Here is a 21643-nt window from a genome sequence, read left to right as displayed (position 1 = left end):
CAGTGACAATATATTTTTCTGTTTTTGGTTTTGACCGAGTTGAAATGTTGAAATTTTGTTGAATTTAAAAGTTTAATGCTAATGTTAGTTGAATTTAAAAGTCTGACTAATGCGAACTATTACCATTAGTTGACAGATTCATATTAGATTAGAAACTCAATATAGTAGAATTGACTAAAGTTTTAGAATTGATTAACTCCTCAAACCCACACCATCCACATATATATTAAGTACAATGTTCACCACACTTAGCACCACCATGAGAACCACATCACCATATTTTCCACAAACAATCCTACTAATATTCCTGCTCCTAACTGAGCAACTGCAAACAATATATATCTAATATCAATCATAGCAAATTCCAAGGGAATTACCCAACCAACCTGGCACCTCACAATTGACAGAAAGTCAAACCATCAGCCTTACACATACCAACCCGCCCCAAAATCAACAAGTAGAAAACCAACAAACCCATACAAGACCAAAAAAACAACCCCACCAAAGATCACTCATATACCCAAAAACAACTCACAACATACCAATAGGATATACCACTCTCAAGTGTGCATATGTGAACATCAGAGCCATAGGCCTTAAAACAGAACACATAAAAAACTGGATAGAAGAAGATAACCTAGACTGCCTCTTCCTCACAGAAACATGGCTTACCTCTGACTCGGACCCCAGAATAACTGAAGTTTGGCCAAAGAGCCACAAAATAATGTTAGCCTGCAGAGAAAATAAGAGGAGGAGGAATTGCCATTATAGCTAGAAACACCATAAACCTAAAAATACAAGACAAAACAACCAACCAATACATGGATTTACTAGCCTGTCAACTTTCAAGCACATCACTTAAAGGAACGCTAACCTGCATTCTTTGCTACATAACCCCAAGTAACTGGAACACAGCTAAACCAATATTTGAAGAATTTATTTATCGAAACTCTCTAACGACAACCTACAATCTATTTCTAGGAGACCTTAACCTTCACTTCGATAACCAATCCTGCAAAAATGTAGAAACCTTACCAGCATATCTCAAGGCCTTAACATATAAAATCTTAGATCCTCAAACCACACACAAAAAAGGACACCAACTAGACAACGCAGCCTACATGTCCCAACAGCCCACACAACCAGAGATCCAAACATCAAACGGAAATTGGAACCGATCCCTTTGGTCTGATCACTACACATACTCCTTCGAAATCAATTGGACCAGTAACAAAAGCATTCCAATTACTCAACAAACAACTTACAACTCATGCAAACATATAGATCCCACCACATTCTGGACAAAATCAGACACCATAATCCAATACTACACACCCAAAGACTTCATCTCACAATGGAACCACCTAAGTACTGCTACCCTGGACGAGCTAGCCCCAGAAAAACCTAAAACCAAAATCCACAGAAAATCAGACAAATGGTTCGAAAATGAACTACTCCAACTCAAAAGACAATGCAGACAACTAGAAAGAAAATGGAGAAAAAGCAGCCATGAGTCCACAAAAGCAGCATGGATAGTAACAAACCGAAAATATAAACAAAAGCTGAAAGAAAAAAGAAAGACATACTACTCAAAACAAATAGGAGAAGGACCCCAAGACACAAAAAAGCTATTCCAGCTACTAAAAGTTCTCACATACACCACATCCCACATAGCCAACAGCAACTCCACCCCTCCTTCAGCCACCCTCTTAGGCACATACTTCAAAAACAAGATCGCTAACATCAGAGCCACGTTCAACGGAACCCCCTCACACATAGAGACTACATTTCCCCCCACAGAAAAAGAACCAGTCGCAGCAGATAGAACCTAGTCCCATTTCTCACCCATAAAATGGTCAGACTTCAATAACCTATATAATAAATACAGCCACGCAGCCTGTGACCTCAACCATTACCCTCCATACCTACTGAAAACCTCAAGTATATTATTCCATTCCCTGCTTCTACAATGGATACAATCTTTACTATTAGAGGGTCATTTCCCACAAGAACTCAGCGAAATCATCATAACTCCGATATTAAAAGACCCCAAAGGAACAACAGACCAGCCATCCAACTACAGACCCATAGCTTCAATCCCACTGTACGTCAAGCTGATGGAAGGCCTCGTAGCCAAAACCTTAACCTCATACCTAGACAAACACAACTTACTCCACCCCACACAGTCAGGCTTCAGAGTCAACTACAGCACGGAGACCCTACTAGGAACACTAATGGACACTGCCAGACAAAACCTCTGTACAGGCAAGAAAATCCTGCTCATACAACTAGACCTCTCTGCAGCATTTGACCTGATTGATCACGACATTCTCCTACAAACTCTAGACTCCATAGGAATCTCAGGCAAGGTACTTTCATGGTTCAAAGGCTTCCTACAATCCAGAACCTACAGGGTTAAAACAAAGCAAGAAAAATCAGAACCCTGGTTCAACCCCTGCGGAGTTCCCCAGGGATCACCCCTATCACCCACACTATTCAATATATACATAGCCTCCCTCAGCTTCTACCTAGACAAACATGGCATAACCTCATACAGCTATGCAGATGACATCACTATTCTCTTCCCCTTCGACCACCCAGAACCCACCGTGACAAGCACAATACACAGAACACTCGAAATAGTAGCAACATGGATGACAAAGCACAAATTAAAACTTAACCCTGACAAAACAAACTTCTTCCTCCTAGAAAACAATAAAACTCCTACCTTAACAAATCTAGTAATAAATTCGATCTCATACCCTATTCAACCCACACTAAAACTTCTGGGAGTACTTATTGACAGAGGCTGTACCATGCAACCACAAATCAACAAAGTAATAAAAGCATCATTCGTGACCATGAGAAATCTAAGACAAATCCGAAAATTCTTTGACAGGAAACAATCCTACTTTTGGTACAATCCCTTATCCTTGGACTAATAGACTACTGCAACATACTATATCTCCCATGTACAGCGACCATGATAAAACAATTACAAACTATACAGCTCTAAGACTCATCGAAAAAATATGACATCACAGAAGCATACCATGACTCTCACTGGCTCCCACTACAAGCAAGAGTACACTTCAAATTCTACTGCCTACTATTCAAAGCTCTCAAAGCAACTCTCCAGACCTATGCTGGTTTGGAGAGTTGCTAAAGGAGAAATTAGGTTCTTACCTGCTAATTTACTTTCTTCTAGCCTCTCCAGACCAGCATAGGACCCCCACCCTTTCTATTGTTGTGTTCTTGCATGCAGATTTTCATTCTTCGATCGGTTTCTAGTATTTTTCTAGGGCCGGGGAGATTAAGAACTGCGGCTGTGGCTTGGCTGACGAACTGTGGGGACCTTTGCTATTTGCATTTGTTCCTTTACATTTTCCAACAGCATTTGTTTATATTTGTGAATACTCCTGTTTGGAGTCTTGTTTGTTTTTCTGTATATAGTTCTTAGTTCTGCTTGGCTATTCGGTAGACTGAGGTAATTAGGGAGGGGTCACATGATATGTACAGTTCCAAAGTTTTGTCTCAGTCTTCACCTGTTGGTCAGGATGAGTTATATACCCGCTGGTAGGAGAGTTGCTAAAGAATAAACACATTTCTGCTGGCATGTGTGCAGAAAGAAAAAAACTGAAGGTGGAGCTCAGTGAAGTACAGAAGAGACATAGTGAAAAATCAAAACTGGATTCCTTCTGCAGATGGCACACAGACATGGGGACACTATCCACTTGTCTATAATCTCATCTATTTCACTGGAACATCTGTTCTGTCTGCCTAGTATTTGCTTGGTATCTGAATTTTCACATACTGATCACAAGAAGCAGGACCTGGATGTAACATCCTCATATTCTGGGAACATGTACCATCCTGTGCTCTGTGTGTATAAAACAATCCTCTTAATGTGGATACCTTTGAAGCTCAGCTGTGGAATAAAAGTGCCCACTGCCCAACAACTTATCCAGTGGATCTCTCTATCTGACTGTTGTTGATGGGCTTCCCTTAGTTTGTGTGAGGTAGAGATGCCTTTACCCACGGTGAAGTATATTTCTTAATCTTCTTTGTAAATAAATATTATACTTGGGCATTTCTTTTTCTCACTAATAAATGCTACATTCAGTTGTGGCCATTGAATTGTTTTGGTCCTAAATTGTTGCACCGTTTATAGCTAGGCACAACAAGCCCCTGACAGAAAAAGGTTGGACAAGCCTACTTTAGAGCATTCCAAATGGCCCATAACTCTAGGAAGTTAATTTGCTATTCTCTCTCCTGACACCACCACCAACTCTGAGTGTGGAGCCTATCTACATGAGCACTCTAGGCCAGTTTGGATGCATTGGGTTAAATTCCCACTATAGCTCCTTGCGACTCTGGGAAGTCACTTAACCCTCCAGTGCCCCAGGTACAAACCGCTTTGACTGTGATCACAGGAAGGTGGTATGTCAAATCTCATTCCCTTTCCCTATACATGTGAGTATCTTTGCAAAATGATAAAAGAATGTAAGAAAGAAAAAACAAACAGCATGAGTCAATAACCGAGGCTTTTTTTTGGTTGACCAGATTAACATTTCTTTGAAGTGAAACTATTGATTTTCACTAAATAGGGATGAATGTCTATTGTTTTTCTAGCAAATATTATGCATAGTTTCTTTCATATCCCCTCACCTCATTTTTTGAGGTCCCTCGGTTGAACAAGGTGAGTAGAATGTCTTGACAAGAAAATTATTTATATTACAAGTTCAGTACTACACCTGCTACCAGATGAATACATAGATGATAAAAACATTTCTTTATAAATCATGTTCTGACCCTACCTTAAGCAGTCCCATGTTTATCAAGAGACTGGTAATGAAAGTGTCAGACTGAAACGCTGCACTGCTAAAGGCTTTCTCCATCAAGGCATCTAGAACAGAAAACATATGACTACTCTCAAGCAGGAATTATAAATCCAACACAAATATTATATGTAATTGGCTAATGTATTCTAAGGACGTTAATAGTATTACCTGTTTAAGAACACAAAATATGTTAGAAGACAAAGAAGCTTTTATAAAACTAATATACACTTTATTAGGACTCTTAGGGGCATAGTTACCAAGTCTAGAGAATAACACGGTGACAGAATTTGTCCCTGTCCTCGTGGATAACCGCAGGAAACCATCCTGTGTCATTCTTTAGTGTCTATCTCATCCTCAGGCTTTCTACACCAGCATTCTAAAATGCAAGGCTTGAGGATCAGTGGCTGTGCCTATTCATACTGATTCTTCTCTTTCTCCTTAAAGAATGAAATGGGGATGGTTTCCCATGGTTATCTGCAGGGACGGTGACAAATTCTGTCACCCTGTCATTCTCTATTACTAACACAGGCTACCATTAAGATGTGTTGTTTTACCACTAACTCAGGGTTAAGAGTAAAATAACTCATGTGGATAATTCCACCCCCCTCCATTTAGTGTCTACACATGCTATTAAATACCATTAACTACTATTTACATAATATACACAAAGAAGCTAATTTGCCAAAGTTGTGAGATGTATGAGCATTAGCACATACAGTATTGTCAAGTTTCAGCTTTATCTGTGGTCCATTTGCACTCACATATTTCTAAATCTTTATTCATTTTTACATCTTACATCAAGTGTATCAATAATTGACATTTGAAATTGAATACATCACTTGAATTTCTATCATATTCAACATTAATACATAAAAATTTAACCCCTTCCCTCTCACCCCTACCATAACATATGCAATCAAATATATTATATAAAATATTCTTTACTATTGATCTAAACATTTAATAAAATTCAGAATCCCCCCAACCCCTCATTTGCAATTGTACTTATAATGGAAAAATGGCATCTATTCATTACAATAATTTGTCAATGGCTCCCAAATCTCTTTAAATTTATTATAATTTCCTTTTTGTATGGCTATTCTTTCCATTTTATAAATGTGACACAATGAATTCCACCAAAAACTGTAATTGAGTCTACTCCAATGATTCAATTACTTGTGATATGTTGTATGGCGACACCTGTCATAATCAATAAAAGCCTGTTATTTTTAGATGAAATTTGGCTCTTTGTTCTCATTGACAAACCAAATAGAATCATATCATATGATAATGCCATAGGATTTTCCAATAAACAATTTATTTGGCCCCAAATTAATTTCCAAAAGGCCAAGATAAATGGACAATAGAATAATAAGTAATCTAGAGTCCCTGCTTCAAGATTACAATGCCAGCATCTATTAGACTTAGAGCTATTTAACTTTTGTAATCAAAATGCTCTATGCAGGAAAAAAACCCAAGTTTGTTTCATAGATGCGGACACTGTACATCTCATCCTCCAAGATGGCCATTGAGACGCAGAAATTTGATGCTTAATCTCAATGCTCCAAATATCCCTAAGACCAGTTTTAGGCTTCTTATTTACAAATTAATTTATCAATTTATACCATTACGCGGCCTGGTGTCCCAGGATGTCCACCTGAAAGCATAATAATAATAACAGTTTATATACCGCAGAACCGTGAAGTTCTATGCGGTTTACAATGATTAAAAGGTATTACAGATTGAGTGGAATAAACAAAGTTCAAAGTTAGTGAATAACAGTTCTAAAGATCATTTGTTGAGGACTAAAATTGTATAGGTCAGTTGCCTAAGTACTTCAGGAACAGATGTGTTTTTAGGCGTTTCCTGAATTCCCTATAAGTAGTAGGCATGAGCAGTTGTTCCAGGTCTTTACCCCATAATGCTGCTTGATGTGAGAAAAGATGTTGGTAATGACAGGAGTCGCCATTCAACATATCACCAAGAATTGGAAAAATTATACTAGACTTAATTATACCTTCTGGTGGAATTCGTTGTGCCATATAAACAAAATGGAAAGAACAATTGCCATACAAAAAGGGAATTACATAGAAACATAGAAAGATGACGGCAGAAAAGGGCTATAGCCCATCAAGTCTGCCCACCCTACTGACCCACCCCTTTAGTCTATGCCCTAATAACCCAATTCCTTAACTTAACCTTCGTAGGGATCTGACATAGGCATCCCATTTGTTCTTAAAGTCTGATATGCTGCTTGCCTCGATCACCTGCACTGGAAGCTTGTTCCAATGATCCACCACTCTCTCCGGGGAAAAAATACTTTCTGGAGTCGCCATTAAATTTCCCGCCCTTGAGTTTGAGCGGATGTCCTCTTGTGGCCGAGGGTCCTTTGAGAAAGAAAATGTCATCTTCTACCTCAACACATCCTGTGATGTACTTAAATGTCTCAATCATGTCTCCCCTCTCCCTACGTTCTTCGAGAGTGCAGAGTTGTAATTTGTTTAGCCTCTCTTTGTACGAGAGACCCTTGAGGCCTGTAATCATCCTGGTGGCCATCCGCTGAACCGATTCAATTCTGCGCACATCCTTACGGTAATGTGGCCTCCAGAATTGTACACAGTATTCCAGATGAGGTCTCACCATGGTCCTGTACAATGGCATTATGACTTCAGGCTTCCAGCTGATGAAACTTCTATTAATACAACCCATCATCCGCCTTGCCTTGGATGAAGCCTTCTCCACTTGATTGGCAGTTTTCATGTCTGCACTGATGATTACTCCTAAATCTCGTTCTACTGAAGTCCTAGTTAAAGTTTCTCCATTCAAGGAGTATGTCCTGCATGGATTACCGCTTCCGAGGTGCATGACCTTGCACTTCTTAGCGTTATAATAATTTTAAAAAAATTTGGGGACCATTGATAACTTATTGTAATGATTAGACACCTTTTTACTTTGAAAGTACATTTATAATTAGGGAAGGGGGGTGGTATATAGTTATATTAAAGGTTTAATCAATATTTATGAATGTAATATTTTTATGATATTTTTGATTACAATATCTGTGGGAAGGGTGGGTGGTGGAGGGAATAAATTTATGTATTTAAGATGATAATAGGAAGAAATTCAAGTGATGTGTATAAGTTCAATTGATGTAATATTGTGTACTTGATATATGATGAAAAAATGAATAAAGACTTGGAAAAAAAAATGTACAACCTCTAACCAATGGAAAAACAAAGTTCAGATGTGAACTTCTCCTATGTCTATTGAGTTGGTACCACTCCCAACTCAAGGAAGTTCTGGTGGTTCCGCTGGCTGACATTTTCTGTGATTCTCTTAAATTCCCTCAGTACCCTCGGATGTACACCATCCGGCCCCATTGCTTTATCCAACTTTATTTTACTGAACTCCTCATGAACACAATCCTCTGAAAATCTATCGTCTGCCACACCTCCAACCCTATTTGCTTTTGTTTTCTGTAGTCCCACTCCTGGCACGTCAGCTTTTCTGAGGGGCATAAGAACTCCAAACTATATTGATTATTAAGATTTTTCCATTCAGGGAACTCCACCTGAATGGCCTGCTTCAGTTGCATCCATCTAAAACTTTGTGATTTATTGAGGCCATATTTATGTTGCAACTGTGAAAAATTAAGCAGCTTACCATTAGAAATAACATCTTCTAATACACTTATTCCTGCAATCATCCAATGCTTCCAGATGACCTTAAATCCGCCAATTTGAATCTTGGAGTTTAGCCATATAGTTTGATTTGTCGATTTATATATTGGAATAGCTGTTAAATTACTGATATATCGTAAGGTTTTCCATGTGTCCAATAATATTGTTTTCTTTATTTAGGCATTTTGATACTGAGAACATGACATAAATGTAGAGGATTCTGAGCACCGTTGAAAGTGGAAAGTATTTTTTGAACTGGTTCCTCTATCTGTTTATTTATAAATGTAGAGGAAACATGAATCGCCATTCCAACCACAACCAGTCTAGGGTATTGTCAATGAGCTCTGGGAGGACCCAATACGTACCCTGGTGCAAAATATAGGCTTGATGATACCTATAAAAATTGTGAAAATTTACCCCACCCTCTGTAATTGGCTTTTGTAGAGATACTAAAGCGATTCTAGGAATTTTACCCAGCCAAATAAATTTTATAAGAATACGATTTAATTTTTTATAAAAGGACCCCTGAAAAAAACTGGCAATATAATAATTTTGATAGTTTGAACTCTCCTCCACCAAGAAAGATGTAAAGGATTCCATTGCTCACACATTTCTGTTACCTTCTGTAATAAAATTTTTTCATTCTCTTTCATTGTGTCTTCCAGCATATTTTTTTTTCCAAATTCTTTATTTATTTTTCCATCTTACATAAAGTACACAATATTACATCAGTTAAAACTTGTATACATCACTTGAATTTCTTTCTAATATCATCTTAAATACATAAATTTAAACCCTCCCCACCCACCCTTCCCATAAATATTTTAATCAAAAATATTGTATAAATATTATATTCTTATCTATTGATTAACTTTATATCATCCCCCCTCCCCCCATGTATAAATGTACTTTCAGTGGAAAATGGTGTCTAATCATTGCAATAATTTGTCAATGGCCCCCAAATCTTTTTAAAATTATTATAATTCCCTTTTTGTATGGCAATTGTTCTTTCCATTTTGTAAATGTGGCACAACGAATTCCACCAGAAGGTATAGTTAAGTCTACTGTAATTTTTCCAATTATTGGTGATATGTTGTATGGCGACTCCTGTCATAATCAATAAAAATTTATTATTGCTTGATGAAATTTGACTTTTTGTTCTCATTGACATACCGAACAGAATTGTATCATATGATAATGCTACATGGTTTTCTAGTAAACAATTAATTTGAGACCAAATTGATTTCCAAAAGTCCATGATACAAGGACAATAGAATAATAAATGATCCAGCATATTTTTTATCTGAATACCTAAATATTTTAATCCATCCTCCTTCCAGACAAAGGGGAATGAATCAAACAAGCCTTTTGTACAATACACATTAAATGGAAGAACTTCTGATTTCCTCCAGTTTATCTTGTGTCCTGAAAATTTTCCAAATTTCTCTATCAATTCAAGTAAGCATGGAATGGTTGTTTCTGGATTTCTCAAAAAGCAAAGGAGATAAGGGACAGCCTTGTCTGACCCCCTCTGCAAATTAAAACGTTCTGAGAAATTATTATTAATACAATAGTTAAAGATTCTGCCATAGTTAGTTGAGTCTGATATAAATTTAATAAATAAGGTAATAGGGTACTTTGAAATGATTTATAAAACTCCACTGTAAAACCATCACCACCTGGAACGGATCCAACTCTGAGACTTCAACGCTGTTTGCAATTCTTTTAATGATATAGGCTCTTCTAGACTTTTTTTTAATATGATCAGGAACTTTCAGTCCATTAATTAAATTCAAAAATTCTAACCCATCTTTTTCCTTATTAGAATAAGGCTTGGAAGAATATAAATCTTTATAAAAATTTAGAAATTGATTAAAAAAATATTTCCAATTTGAGAATGTATATCTCCTTTCTCATCTCTTATTGCAATAATTTTTGTCCTTTTCTTTGCTTTAAGATAATTTGCCAATAATCTTCCCGCCTTATTCGAGTTCCCATAATACAGAGTTTGTTGAGAAAACAAATCTTTCTTTACCAATTTTGAAGAAATCTCATTATATTTACCTTTTCCTTTAAAAGAGTCTGCAAAGTACTTTGTTCCCATTTTTCAATCAATTTAGACTCCAGATTCTTAATTTCTTTTTCCAAATTAGAAAATTGTTTTTTAAGTTGTTTTCTAATATATGCTGAATATGAAATAATTTACCTGTTCCTAAAGTATCTAGACAACTCACCCTTTCTTCTCTTTCTTGTCCTATTAATCACTCTCTTCCACCTCTTTTGTACAATCAACTTGTTCCTTCGTTTAATCTTTTGTAATCTGCATAGAACTTCACCGTATTGCAGTATATAAACTGTTATTATTATTATAATTTGACCTCTCATGGTAGCTTTAAAGGCATCTCATAATATTTCCATGGGAATTTCTTCTGAGGTATTAATTTGAAAAAATTTGTTCATCTTTAGCTGAAATTCTTCAAGGAAATTTGAATCCACAATCAATGTATTATCAAATCTCCATACAGATCTACTATTATCCTGTTCAATAAGTTTAATTTCAAACCACACTCCACCATGATCAGACAAAATGATTGGATCTATGGAGGCTTCTGTCACCTGCTGAACTATTTGATTTGAAACGAAAATATAATCTATTCTTGAAAAGGACTTGTGGACATGTGAACAAAAGATTGCACCAAATTATCTAATCCTAATGATTTCATAAATTTACTAGGTTTTTTAATCCATCAATGGATCCATAACAGCATTAAAATCTCCAGCCACTACTATATTAGAAGCAGCCAGTGGGAGTATCAATTGTTGTAACATTTTGAAAAATTCAATTTGGTTCGAATTAGGGGCATACACATTGAATAATGCCACGGTATTACAGTGGTACCTCGGTTTACGAGTGCACCGGATTGCGAGTGTTTTGCAAGACGAGCAAAACATTCGCAAAATTGGCGCCTCGGAAACCGAGCTTGCCTAAATTTATGAGTGCCCCCCCCAGCCATCTGGCACCCCCTCCGCGATCCGGCATTCCCCCCCCCCCGCCGTGATCTGGCATCCCCCACACACCCATCCACCCACCCGAACACATTGCTTACCCCCATCTGGCAACGGCACCAACACACAGGACATGCCGGTGCCGGAAGATCTGCCGTCTTCTTTTTGCTGGGCCTTGAGCATCTGCGCATGCTCAAGGCCTTCGAATTCCCACTCTCTCCGAGATTCTCGGAGATCTCTGAGAATCTCGGAGAGAGCGAGAACTCGAAAGCCTTGAGCATGCGCAGATGCTCAAGGCCCAGCAAAAAGAAGACGGCAGATCTTCAGGCATCAGCATGTCTTGTGCGTTGGTGCTGGTGCCAGATGGGGGTAAGCAATGTGTTTGGGTGGGTGGATGGGTGCGTGGGGGATGACAGATCGCGGCCAGGGGGGGCGACGCGAGCGGGGGGGATGGCGGATCACGCGGGGGGGCCTTCGTGAGCAGGGGAGCAATGCCGGTTCTCAGGGGGGTAGAGCAGCGCTGCTGGCCTCGGGGGGTGGGGGTGCATGGGAACGTATCAAGCGAGTTTCCCTTAGTTCCTATGGGGAAACTCGCTTTGATATACGAGTACTTTGGTTTACGAGCATGCTTTTGGAACGAATTATGCTCGTAAACCAAGGTTCCACTGTATTTCCCATGCTCATATTCACATGTATCCAACTTCCTAAGGGATCTTACTTAATCAACTGAAAATTAGCTGTACATTTCTTATTAACTAGGATAGCTACCCCCGCTTTTTTTCCCACTGCAGGGGCAAAAAAACATTGTTTCACCCATCCCCTTCTAACTTTTTTGACTCTATAGCTGATAGATGTGTCTCCTATATATAATATACATCAGCGTTCTTTTGTTTCAAAAAGGTAAGTATTTTTCCTTTTAATTTGATGGTTGAGGCCATTAACATTTAATGAAAAGATTTTAATCTCCATTATAAATTTTATCCTTAAGATAAATGAACCAACATAAAAATTTAAATTTTTTAAGATTTGTATGAACATATACCATTTTCAAATTTTTAAAACTCTGAATATAAAATAAATCTCTCTCTAATCCCTCCCCCTCCCCCATATGATTTTAAATCGTGAAAACTTAGGAACACACATATTAGACCAGGAAACGAAAAACCCTTAAGACAACAAATTATACATAATAATTTGATCTAACATTTTGTTAATTTTATCATATTATCTAATCATTTATTTAATATATTCTTAACAACCTTTATAATCTTACCAAAGAATAAAAAGTAAATATATATTGGAACATTAAACTTTATTTACTCAACTTTATCCAATTAAATAATTCAGATTAAAATCCTACTAGTTTCCTATCATTTTATACTTATGAACTATATTTAATAAATATTATCATATATGAATTAATTTAATCCCTACTGTGTCTTATAAAATCTCAAAAAACCCCTTATTTTAAATGTATCCATTAAATATATTGTAAAATTAATCTAATAGAATCAGCCTATACAAGTAAAAGTACTTTATATACCGTATTTGCCGGCGTATAAGACGACTGGGCGTATAAGACGACCCCCCAACTTTTACAGTTAAAATATAGAGTTTGTTATATACTCGCCGTATAAGACTACCCCTTCTTCCGCACACCTTCTGCACAACAAATAAAACTTAAAAGAACATCAGAATTTATTTCAACAATTTTAATTAATTCACTAAAGCTGAATAGAACAATAAACCCATGGGAGCTGCCATGCTATTTGTTTTCTAAACTGTTAACCAAACTGAAACTGTCAATGATAGAAGGAAGATAACACATAGAGGGAGAGAGCAAGTGCCGGGCAAGTCCCTAGCAAGTTTGCTGGCATGACAGTTTCCCTTTAAAAGCCTTCAAAAGCCTCCTGTTCGCCCCCACAACTTCCTTAAGGGCTAGACTCCACACACGGCCGCATGTGCGAGAGACGTAGTAAAGAGAAAAGGGGTGGGGCCAGAGCGCCGCTGCTTCCCGCTGCGCAGGATGAAGGAGCTGGCACCCTTGTCACACTGATGTCCCGCCATGGCCCCGCTGATGTCCCGGCAGGTTTACTAGTACCGTAAGCACCGTAAGGAGGTAAGGAAGGAGATGTTAGGGCATGTAAAGTAGAGAGTTGCGCGGGGACAGAAATCCCACCCGTCCCTGCCAAAGTCCCACCCGTCCCCACCCGTCCCCGCGAGGAATCCCCTCCATCCCCACCCGTCCCCGCGAGGAATCCCCTCCGTCCCCGCCCGTCCCTATAAACTTCAGAAATAGTTATTTCATTTAATTATGCTACTGAATTAAAGGCTCTGGTAGAAACCCATTTACAAATAAGCAAAAAGACTTTATTAATTTGAAAATATTAATTGGGAAGAATACATACTTTGTAAACGGGTTTCTACCAGAGCCTCTAAAGTTTATAAATTTTTATCAACACAACTAATATACTACTTTATCCTGAAGCAAAAAAAAAAAAAAAAGAAATAGAATTCTTTTCCTACCTTTGTTGCCTGGTTTCTGCTTTCCTCATGTTCTCATTCAATTCCTTCCATCCACTATCTCTCTTCCTTCTGCATCTTCCATTTGCTCTGTTACTGTGCCTCTCCCTTTCTTCCCCCTTCCAAATTGGTCTGGCACCCATCTTCTTCTCTCTGCTCCCCCCATAGTCTGGCATCTGTCTTCTTCCCTGCCAGCGTCTTCTCCCTACTCTCTCTTCCTCATTTCCTTTGTGTCCTTCTCCCCCCCATCTTCCCCATGTCCTTTCAGCGTCCTTCTCCACCCCTTTGTCTTCCCCATGTGCTTTCAGAGTCCTTCCCCCCCCCGCCCTTCCCATGGCCTTTCAGCGTCCTTCTCCACCCCTTTGTATTCCCCCATGTGCTTTCAGCCTCCTTCTCCCTCCTCTGTCTTCAAGTGCTTTCAGAGTCCTTCCCCCCCCCCCTCCTGTCTTCACCATGGCCTTTCAGCGTCCTTCTCCCCCCCTCCTTCTCTACCGCCCCGGGTGCAGCACAGCCGGCCAGGTCCCCTTACTTTTGTGGCACTTCCCCGACCGACCGACAACAGCCCCGGTCCGACAAACCTCCCTGCCCTTAACCGCGAATCTAAATTACCTTCTTACAGCTGCTGTAAGAAGGTAATTTAGATTCGCGGCTACAGGGCAGGGAGGATTGTCGGACCCGGGCTGTTATCGGTCGGTCGGGGAAGTGCCACAAAAGTAAGGGAACCTGGCCGGCTGTGCTGCAACCGGGGCGGGGCGGGCCGCCCCTCTCCCTTGGTAGCCACTCGAACCGCAAGGCTACTCTCCTTCTCCTTATCTGCCCTGCCTGCAGCACAGAGCCGAACGGAAGTCTTCCCGACGTCAGCGCTGATGTCGGAGGGAGGGAGGGCTTTGTTTAAGCTTTGTTTAAGCCCTCCCTCCCCTCCGACGTCAGCGTTGACGTCGGGAAGACTTCCGTTCGGCTCTGTGCTGCAAGCAGAGAAGGTAGGGAGAAGAAGAGCCGCGTACATCCAGAAGACTGAGTACATCCAGCCCCGCAGGAGCCCCGCGACCCTCGGAGGCGTCCCCATGGGATCCCCGCGACCCTGGGGGGCGTCCCCACGGGATCCCCGCGACCCTAGGGGCGTCCCCGTGCAGCTCTCTAATGTAAAGTAAGGGCATGTAAACAGTACCCGGCGTATAAGACGACCCCCGACTTTGGGGAGGATTTTAAGGTACTGAAAAGTCGTCTTATACGCCGGCAAATACGGTATATTATTCAATTTGTTTTATTAATAACTAAAATCTCCATTACTTAATAAATCGATTAAACATTTTTAAGATAATCTTATCATTTTTAGTTAATTCGCTTATCTCTCAATGTATGGCATATAACTGTTTACTGAAATTTTGTCAATATACTAATCAGACATGCTCAATTGTTCGTATCTCCATTAGGAAGTCTCTCCTAGCTGTCCTCAGGATTATTCTTAAATGTGGTCTTCCGTAGTATTGTTTCATTCTTTAAATCCATTTTCCTTTCTATCTTCGGAATCAAAATATCTTTTCAGAGTCTTTGTTAGATCGATCTTTATTTCATTTTCCAATTAATGTAATTTTATCCTTACTCCTATAGTACAACGTCTGACTCCAAACTACATATTTATCTTTTTATTCCATTTGGCAAATGTTAATGTGGTAATTCCATCCAAATGAAATTAGCAATACAGCAGAGTCACACAATCCTCTTCTTTTGATGCATTTGTCCCGAGCCTGAAACCAAATCAGCAGGAACCGAGCACAACTTGCCACTCAGAACTGAAGCTAGCAAAATTACTCAATTCAGCAGCCTCTTTACTGGAAGGTGTGGGGGCACAGCTCCTCCAGTTAATAGAAAAAGCCAGGCTCTGCATTTTTCTGTATCAGTTTTAAAAAGATTCTAAAAATTAAGTTTCTGAATGCTTATAGATTCATTTTGCCTGGAAGAAATGCGTGGAGATTGGTGGTCTAAGGAACAGCTCTTGAAACTGCAACAGTGCCATATTGAGAAAGTCGTCCCCTATTTGAATAGTTGCTATAAAAGATGAGTATACTAGTTTAAATACTTTTTGGAAGATACATTCCTCTGAGTCGAATTTAGTTAAAAGTTAAAAATGGACCAGCGATGAGGGTAGAGTAAGAACATAAGAAGTTGCCTCCGCTGGGTCAGACCAGAGGTCCATCGCGCCCAGCAGTCCGCTCCCGCAGCGGCCCATCAGGTCCATGACCTGTAAGGTGATCCTTGTCTAAAACCCTTTATTCCCCTTTATGCTTCTATCTATACTCTTTCATAATCCTATCTCTACCTCTATCTGTATCCCTCAATCCCCGCATCCTTCAGGAATTTATCCAATCCTTCTTTAAAACCCCGTGGTGTACTCTGTCCTTCTGTAGTATTGTTTCATTCTTTAAATCCATTTTCCTTTCTATCTTCGGAATCAAAATATCTTTTCAGAGTCTTTGTTAGATTGATCTTTATTTCAATTTTCCATTTAATGTAATTTTTATCCTTACTCCTATAATACAACGTCTGACTCCAAGGACACTTAGGATGAAAAGTTTATATCCTGTGAGCAGCACTGCTAAGGCCCTGTAAAACTATAAGATTATATTGTTTATAGAGGGTGACATATACTGTAGAGTGATTTACTAAACATCATAAGCAAAGAAGCAACATTTAAAGAATTTATATTAAAAAAATTTCTAAACAAATTATATTGGTATAAAAGTTACCTGCTGTTTCCTCAACTGCTGTTTTCACCGCATTCTCATCTTTGAACACAGATGAGATCTGTAGAAATGCCTGGACTACCTTTTCTATATTTGACACATCCACCTGAAAGATGACCAGAGCCAATCAAATGTTAATGTAGAAGGATATAGGAAGGATATGGAAGTGGAAAAATGACCAACAAATTTCATTTGATGTCAACAAGATTTTTTTTCCCAATTCTTTATTCATTTTTAAAAAACTTACAATAAGTGTAACAGCATTTATAGCATATTAAAGTCTAAATCAACACTTAATAATCTGCGAAAAATCCACATCAGAAATTATCCCCCCTCCCCCCAATCAATTAAATTCTTTAAATTTAAGAAAACCTATCATAAACCTCATTCCCATATACTTTATTTATTATTCAAATCAAAAAACCCTTCCCTCCCTCCCCCCACCCTGGGTGTGCATTTTTAGGGGGAAATATAATATTTAATCATTACAATATTTTGTTAATGGCTCCCAAATCTCCTGAAATTTTCTAAAATTCCCTTGCTGTGTGGCTATTGTCCTTTCCATTTTATAAATGTGACAGAGTTCCACCAGAAACTGTAATTAAGTCTCTTCCAATTTTTCCAATTACTCGTAATCTGCTGAATGGCAACCCCTGTCATAATTAGTAAAAGCCTATTATTTTTAGATATTTGACTCTTAGCCCTCATTGACATGCCAAACAACACAATATCATACGATAATGTCATTGGATTTTCCAACATACAATTTATTTGACCCCATATTGATTTCCAAAAAGTAAGAATCAATGGACAATAGAATAACAAATGATCTAATGTCCCAGCTTCGAGATGACAGTGCCAACATCTATTAGATTTAGAACTATCTAATTTCTGAAAATGCACCGGGGTCCAAAATGTTCTATGTAAAAGGAAAAAAAAAAGGAATTGATCCCAAAATATCCACAAAGAAAAAAATCCAGAGAAAACCAAAAAAACTCTGTGGAGTGACGATGTTCCTAAATGGACTTTATTTCATGATTTATTTGTAATCACAATTTTCATGTATTAATTGAAGATAATTTGTACAATTTAATTATTGTAAGAATGTACAAATCATAAATAAAAATTTTTTAAAAAAAGAAAAGTGTCAAAGTTCCAAAGGTACACTGAAATCATCCACACGGTCCGCGTTTCGACAAAAAGTCTTCTTCAGGGGTCCCTGGGGGTCCTATAAAGGTGAGTACGTGGGAAACAATTGTGTGGTGAGCCGGAAGTGAGACACTGCTTGCATTTGCAATTGTTTCCCGATTATTCGAACCGTGTTGGGTCCTGTATCCCTAGTGGACTAGGTCCTTTAAGGCTCTTATGTGGATGATTTATTTTTATGTGGATGGAATTATTTTATGTGGATGATTTCAATGTACCTTTGGAACTTTGACACTTTCAAATAAAGTCCATTTAGGAACATCGTCACTCCACAGAGTTTTTTTGGTTTTCTATGTAAAAGAAAAAAACAAGTTTGTCTCATAGATGCAGACACTGTACATCTCATCCTCCAAGACCAAATTCATGGCCATTGAGCCGCAGTAATTTGATGCTTAATCTCAATGCTCCAAATGTCCCTAAGACCAGTTTTTGGTTTTTTATTCATAAATGATGTCAACAGGATTTTTTTAAATTTTTTTATAATCTTTATTCATTTTACAACTCACAAGTGTATCAGGAAATAACATTTGTACTTAAAAACATCACTTGATTTTCTATTATATTCATCTTAAATTAATAAATTTATCCCCTCCTCCCTTCCCTACCATACCATAAAAATTAATGAATGTCACTTCCCTTCAGACCGGCACTAAGGAAAAAAAAAAAATCAATAGCTCTACCTCAGTTTGGGTTTTTTTCCCAACTTTAATGCTTAAAGGAGCAGACTCCACTGACTCTCTAAGCATTGGTCGCAGTAGTCGTTACTCTCAGGCAAGGCATACAGCTGAGGCACCTATAAATAAAATTTGAGGAGATGGGAGAATGGGGGGAGGGACTCAGCCACCTGAGTGTGACACACAACTAAGGTTTAACGGGACCCTGATGGGAACCAAGCTCAGTGGGACTAATATCATTATACTCTGCTTTGCACTGTTGTGTATAAAAGGGTTGATTGGGATCTCTGTCTCAGAGACAGTATTGGAAATGGCATGGTGGACAGAGGAATATCTTATATATATTGAGCACTAGTATTATAAGAAGGTCCACAAGACTCTTATAAAGTGGCCTGGGTAAAAGCTTTAAGAAAGGCTTTTACTTTGCAAAAATTGGAGACCATTTATAAATGTTTTATTTAAGCTATCAGTGTCCAGCAATCTTATTGAGAATGGCTATAAAATGAGCTACAGTTGGTATTACACACCATGCAAACTCAAATGATTTTATGCTGTGGGATCAGATCACTGCTGGAGACAGTGTGGCTTGTAAGGTGATTTTCAGCATATTTGGTGGGCGTGTCCAAATATCAGGGTGTTTTGGCAAGAAGTAGGAAAGTTCTTGGTGTGTATAATGTGTAAACATTGTCCACTATTAATGGAATGCTGTTTGCTAAATGATCTGATCCCTGGACATGCTCCCAAGGAATATAAATTGGCTACACATGTTTTCACAGCAATAGCTGCAGCCTGGCAACAAACTAAAGCTCCAGAGATGACTCTATACAAACTAAACTGGATTCTCTATAAGTTATATCTAAATTAATGGCCATCTGACATAACACTTTGAAATCCTACCACAAAATATGGTGTGTTTAGATCACACAGCAAGACCAGTAGGTTGTGTGAGCCCCACCCAGTCCATTACATATAGCTAAAGACAGTTGCAACATGGATCTCCAACTATACTCCCAATCACAAAACTTGATATCTTTTTTTTTTTTTATTTTTTTTTTTATAAGATTTTACATTATTATCAAGCATAACTTGTACAGAAAATATAATCAAGAAAATATAACATTTAGGTTAACTTTCAATCCTAATAATGAATCAAAGTATAAAGGAAAAAGAAAACATTTCTTATCTTAATCACACACTAGTCCTCAATTTTGGATCCAAGATTAACGAAAAGAGTAATTAAATTGAAGAATAGTTTTACAAAGAAAATTACTGAATCTGTGCTGACGCAGAGCTAATTATCACTTAGGTACAGTTGATATTCCACACTCAAGACGTTTCAGAGAGAGAAAAGCAATCAAATGAGCCAGTTCTACAAAAACATATTTAAAAGAACGGTATCTGATGACACATTTACATGGATATCTAAGAAAGAAAAAAGCTCCAATCTGGGTCACACCTGGCTTCAACATTAGGAATTCCCTTCTTCTTATCTGAGTCTCCCTGGAGACATCAGGAAATATTTGAATATGGAGACCCAGGAAGTCCTTAGATCTATTTTTAAAGAAAAGTTTAAGTATCCAGTCCCTATCTGGAGCCAAAGCTACAGTCAGTAAGAGTGGCTGGAATAGCCAATTCTCTATCTGATTGTTCCAATAAAGTGGAAACGTCCAAGGGTGCTTCCTGCGACATTCCTTCATCTTCTTTCTTTTGAGGATCCCGATTTCTTGTGGACAAATAATATACCCTTGTAAGAGGTGGTAAAGAATCCTCAGGTATTGTTAATATCTCCAGAAAGTAGCGCTTTATCATTTCTCGTGGAGAAATTGATGAAATTTTTGGAAAGTTAATTAAACGCAAATTATTAGCCCGAGTCTTATTTTCAAGATCTTCCAATTTTGTTTTCATAATTAGATTATCTTTAACAAGTAGATCTTGATTACTTTTAATTGTTTTAAGTTCCTTGTTTTCTTCTTGTATTTCGGACTTCAGCAATACAATATCCTGCTTTAATAAATTAATTTCTCCTTTCTGGTTTTTTATCTCTTGATCCAAGTGTTTTATTTGCGGATTAAGGGAATTCCCTAGATTAGATACTAAGTCTCATAGAGAATCTAAACTGACTTCAGAGGGCTTATCAGGAGGAATAAACGTAACTTGTGTCTTTAAATACTGTTCAGTCGAGTACTTTACCTCTCTGGGGTCCTGAGTTTCTTCAGCCAACATTGTCCCAGTCGCTGGTTCTTTCCAGAGGAAAGAATCACTCTGGGTTGTTCCCTGTAGCGAGCCCTCCAACAAACTGGCCTCTCGGGGGGAGAACACTTCCTCTTCGGGTGTGCTCTCCCTTCGCGGTGAGCTGGCTCCCAGCACTTGTGGCTGAAGCGGATGCGTCCTTACGTCGGGGCTCAGCGTGATATCGAGCCCTTGAGGAGACCCCGCAGCACTACTCTCTGCCGGGGCACTCACAGGGTGATTCCCCGACGCTTCCTGCTCGCTCAGAAGGCGCCGAAAAATGTCATTGACCGTAGGCAACGGGGCTACCGAACGTCGGGAGGCTCCACTGACGCTTCTGCCCCTTCTTTTCGGCATTTTGGCCGACAAATCTTAAGGTAAGTAGACTATCGACGGCGTCCTCACAGCAATCAGATAGCAGTAGCGGCCATCTTGGATCTTCGTTCAATCAAACTTGATATCTTTAAGAAATGCTAGGAATAGGAGGGGCAAGGGTGGGGTGACTGGGACCAAGATATGCTAAGAGTCCTTTTTGTATTTATAGGATTGTATTGTGTGTAAAGTCTTGAATTGGCATTTTGTATTTGCAATCCTTATAGTTTGATTAATAAAATTATTTGAGAGAAAGAAAGAAGGAGGGGCAGGGACTGTGAACATTCACTGATTCACAGGCCCTTTGCTGACCACCATTACTGTGCATTGTTCACAGTGGACATCCACAAGGACGTCACTGTCATTGT

General features: G+C 38.7%; 1 protein-coding gene across 3 annotated transcripts in view; it reads right to left on the bottom strand.

Moving 5' to 3' along the window:
- The window catches only part of RANGAP1 (Ran GTPase activating protein 1), a 220637-nt gene that overhangs the window by 26241 nt on the left and 172753 nt on the right, over nt 1-21643 (bottom strand). For all 3 annotated transcript variants that reach the window (XM_033929405.1, XM_033929406.1, XM_033929407.1), the window contains exons 13-14: nt 16798-16900; nt 4818-4906 (exon numbers count right to left, since the gene is read on the bottom strand). In XM_033929405.1, coding sequence (XP_033785296.1) covers nt 4818-4906; nt 16798-16900 — 192 coding nt within the window. The remainder of the gene's footprint in view (nt 1-4817; nt 4907-16797; nt 16901-21643) is intronic.

The sequence above is a fragment of the Geotrypetes seraphini genome, chromosome 2 (genome assembly GCF_902459505.1).
Source record: "Geotrypetes seraphini chromosome 2, aGeoSer1.1, whole genome shotgun sequence".
Taxonomy (NCBI): domain Eukaryota; kingdom Metazoa; phylum Chordata; class Amphibia; order Gymnophiona; family Dermophiidae; genus Geotrypetes; species Geotrypetes seraphini.
The sequence above is the reverse complement of the archived record's forward strand: the minus strand, read 5'-3'. Positions and strand labels throughout refer to the sequence as shown.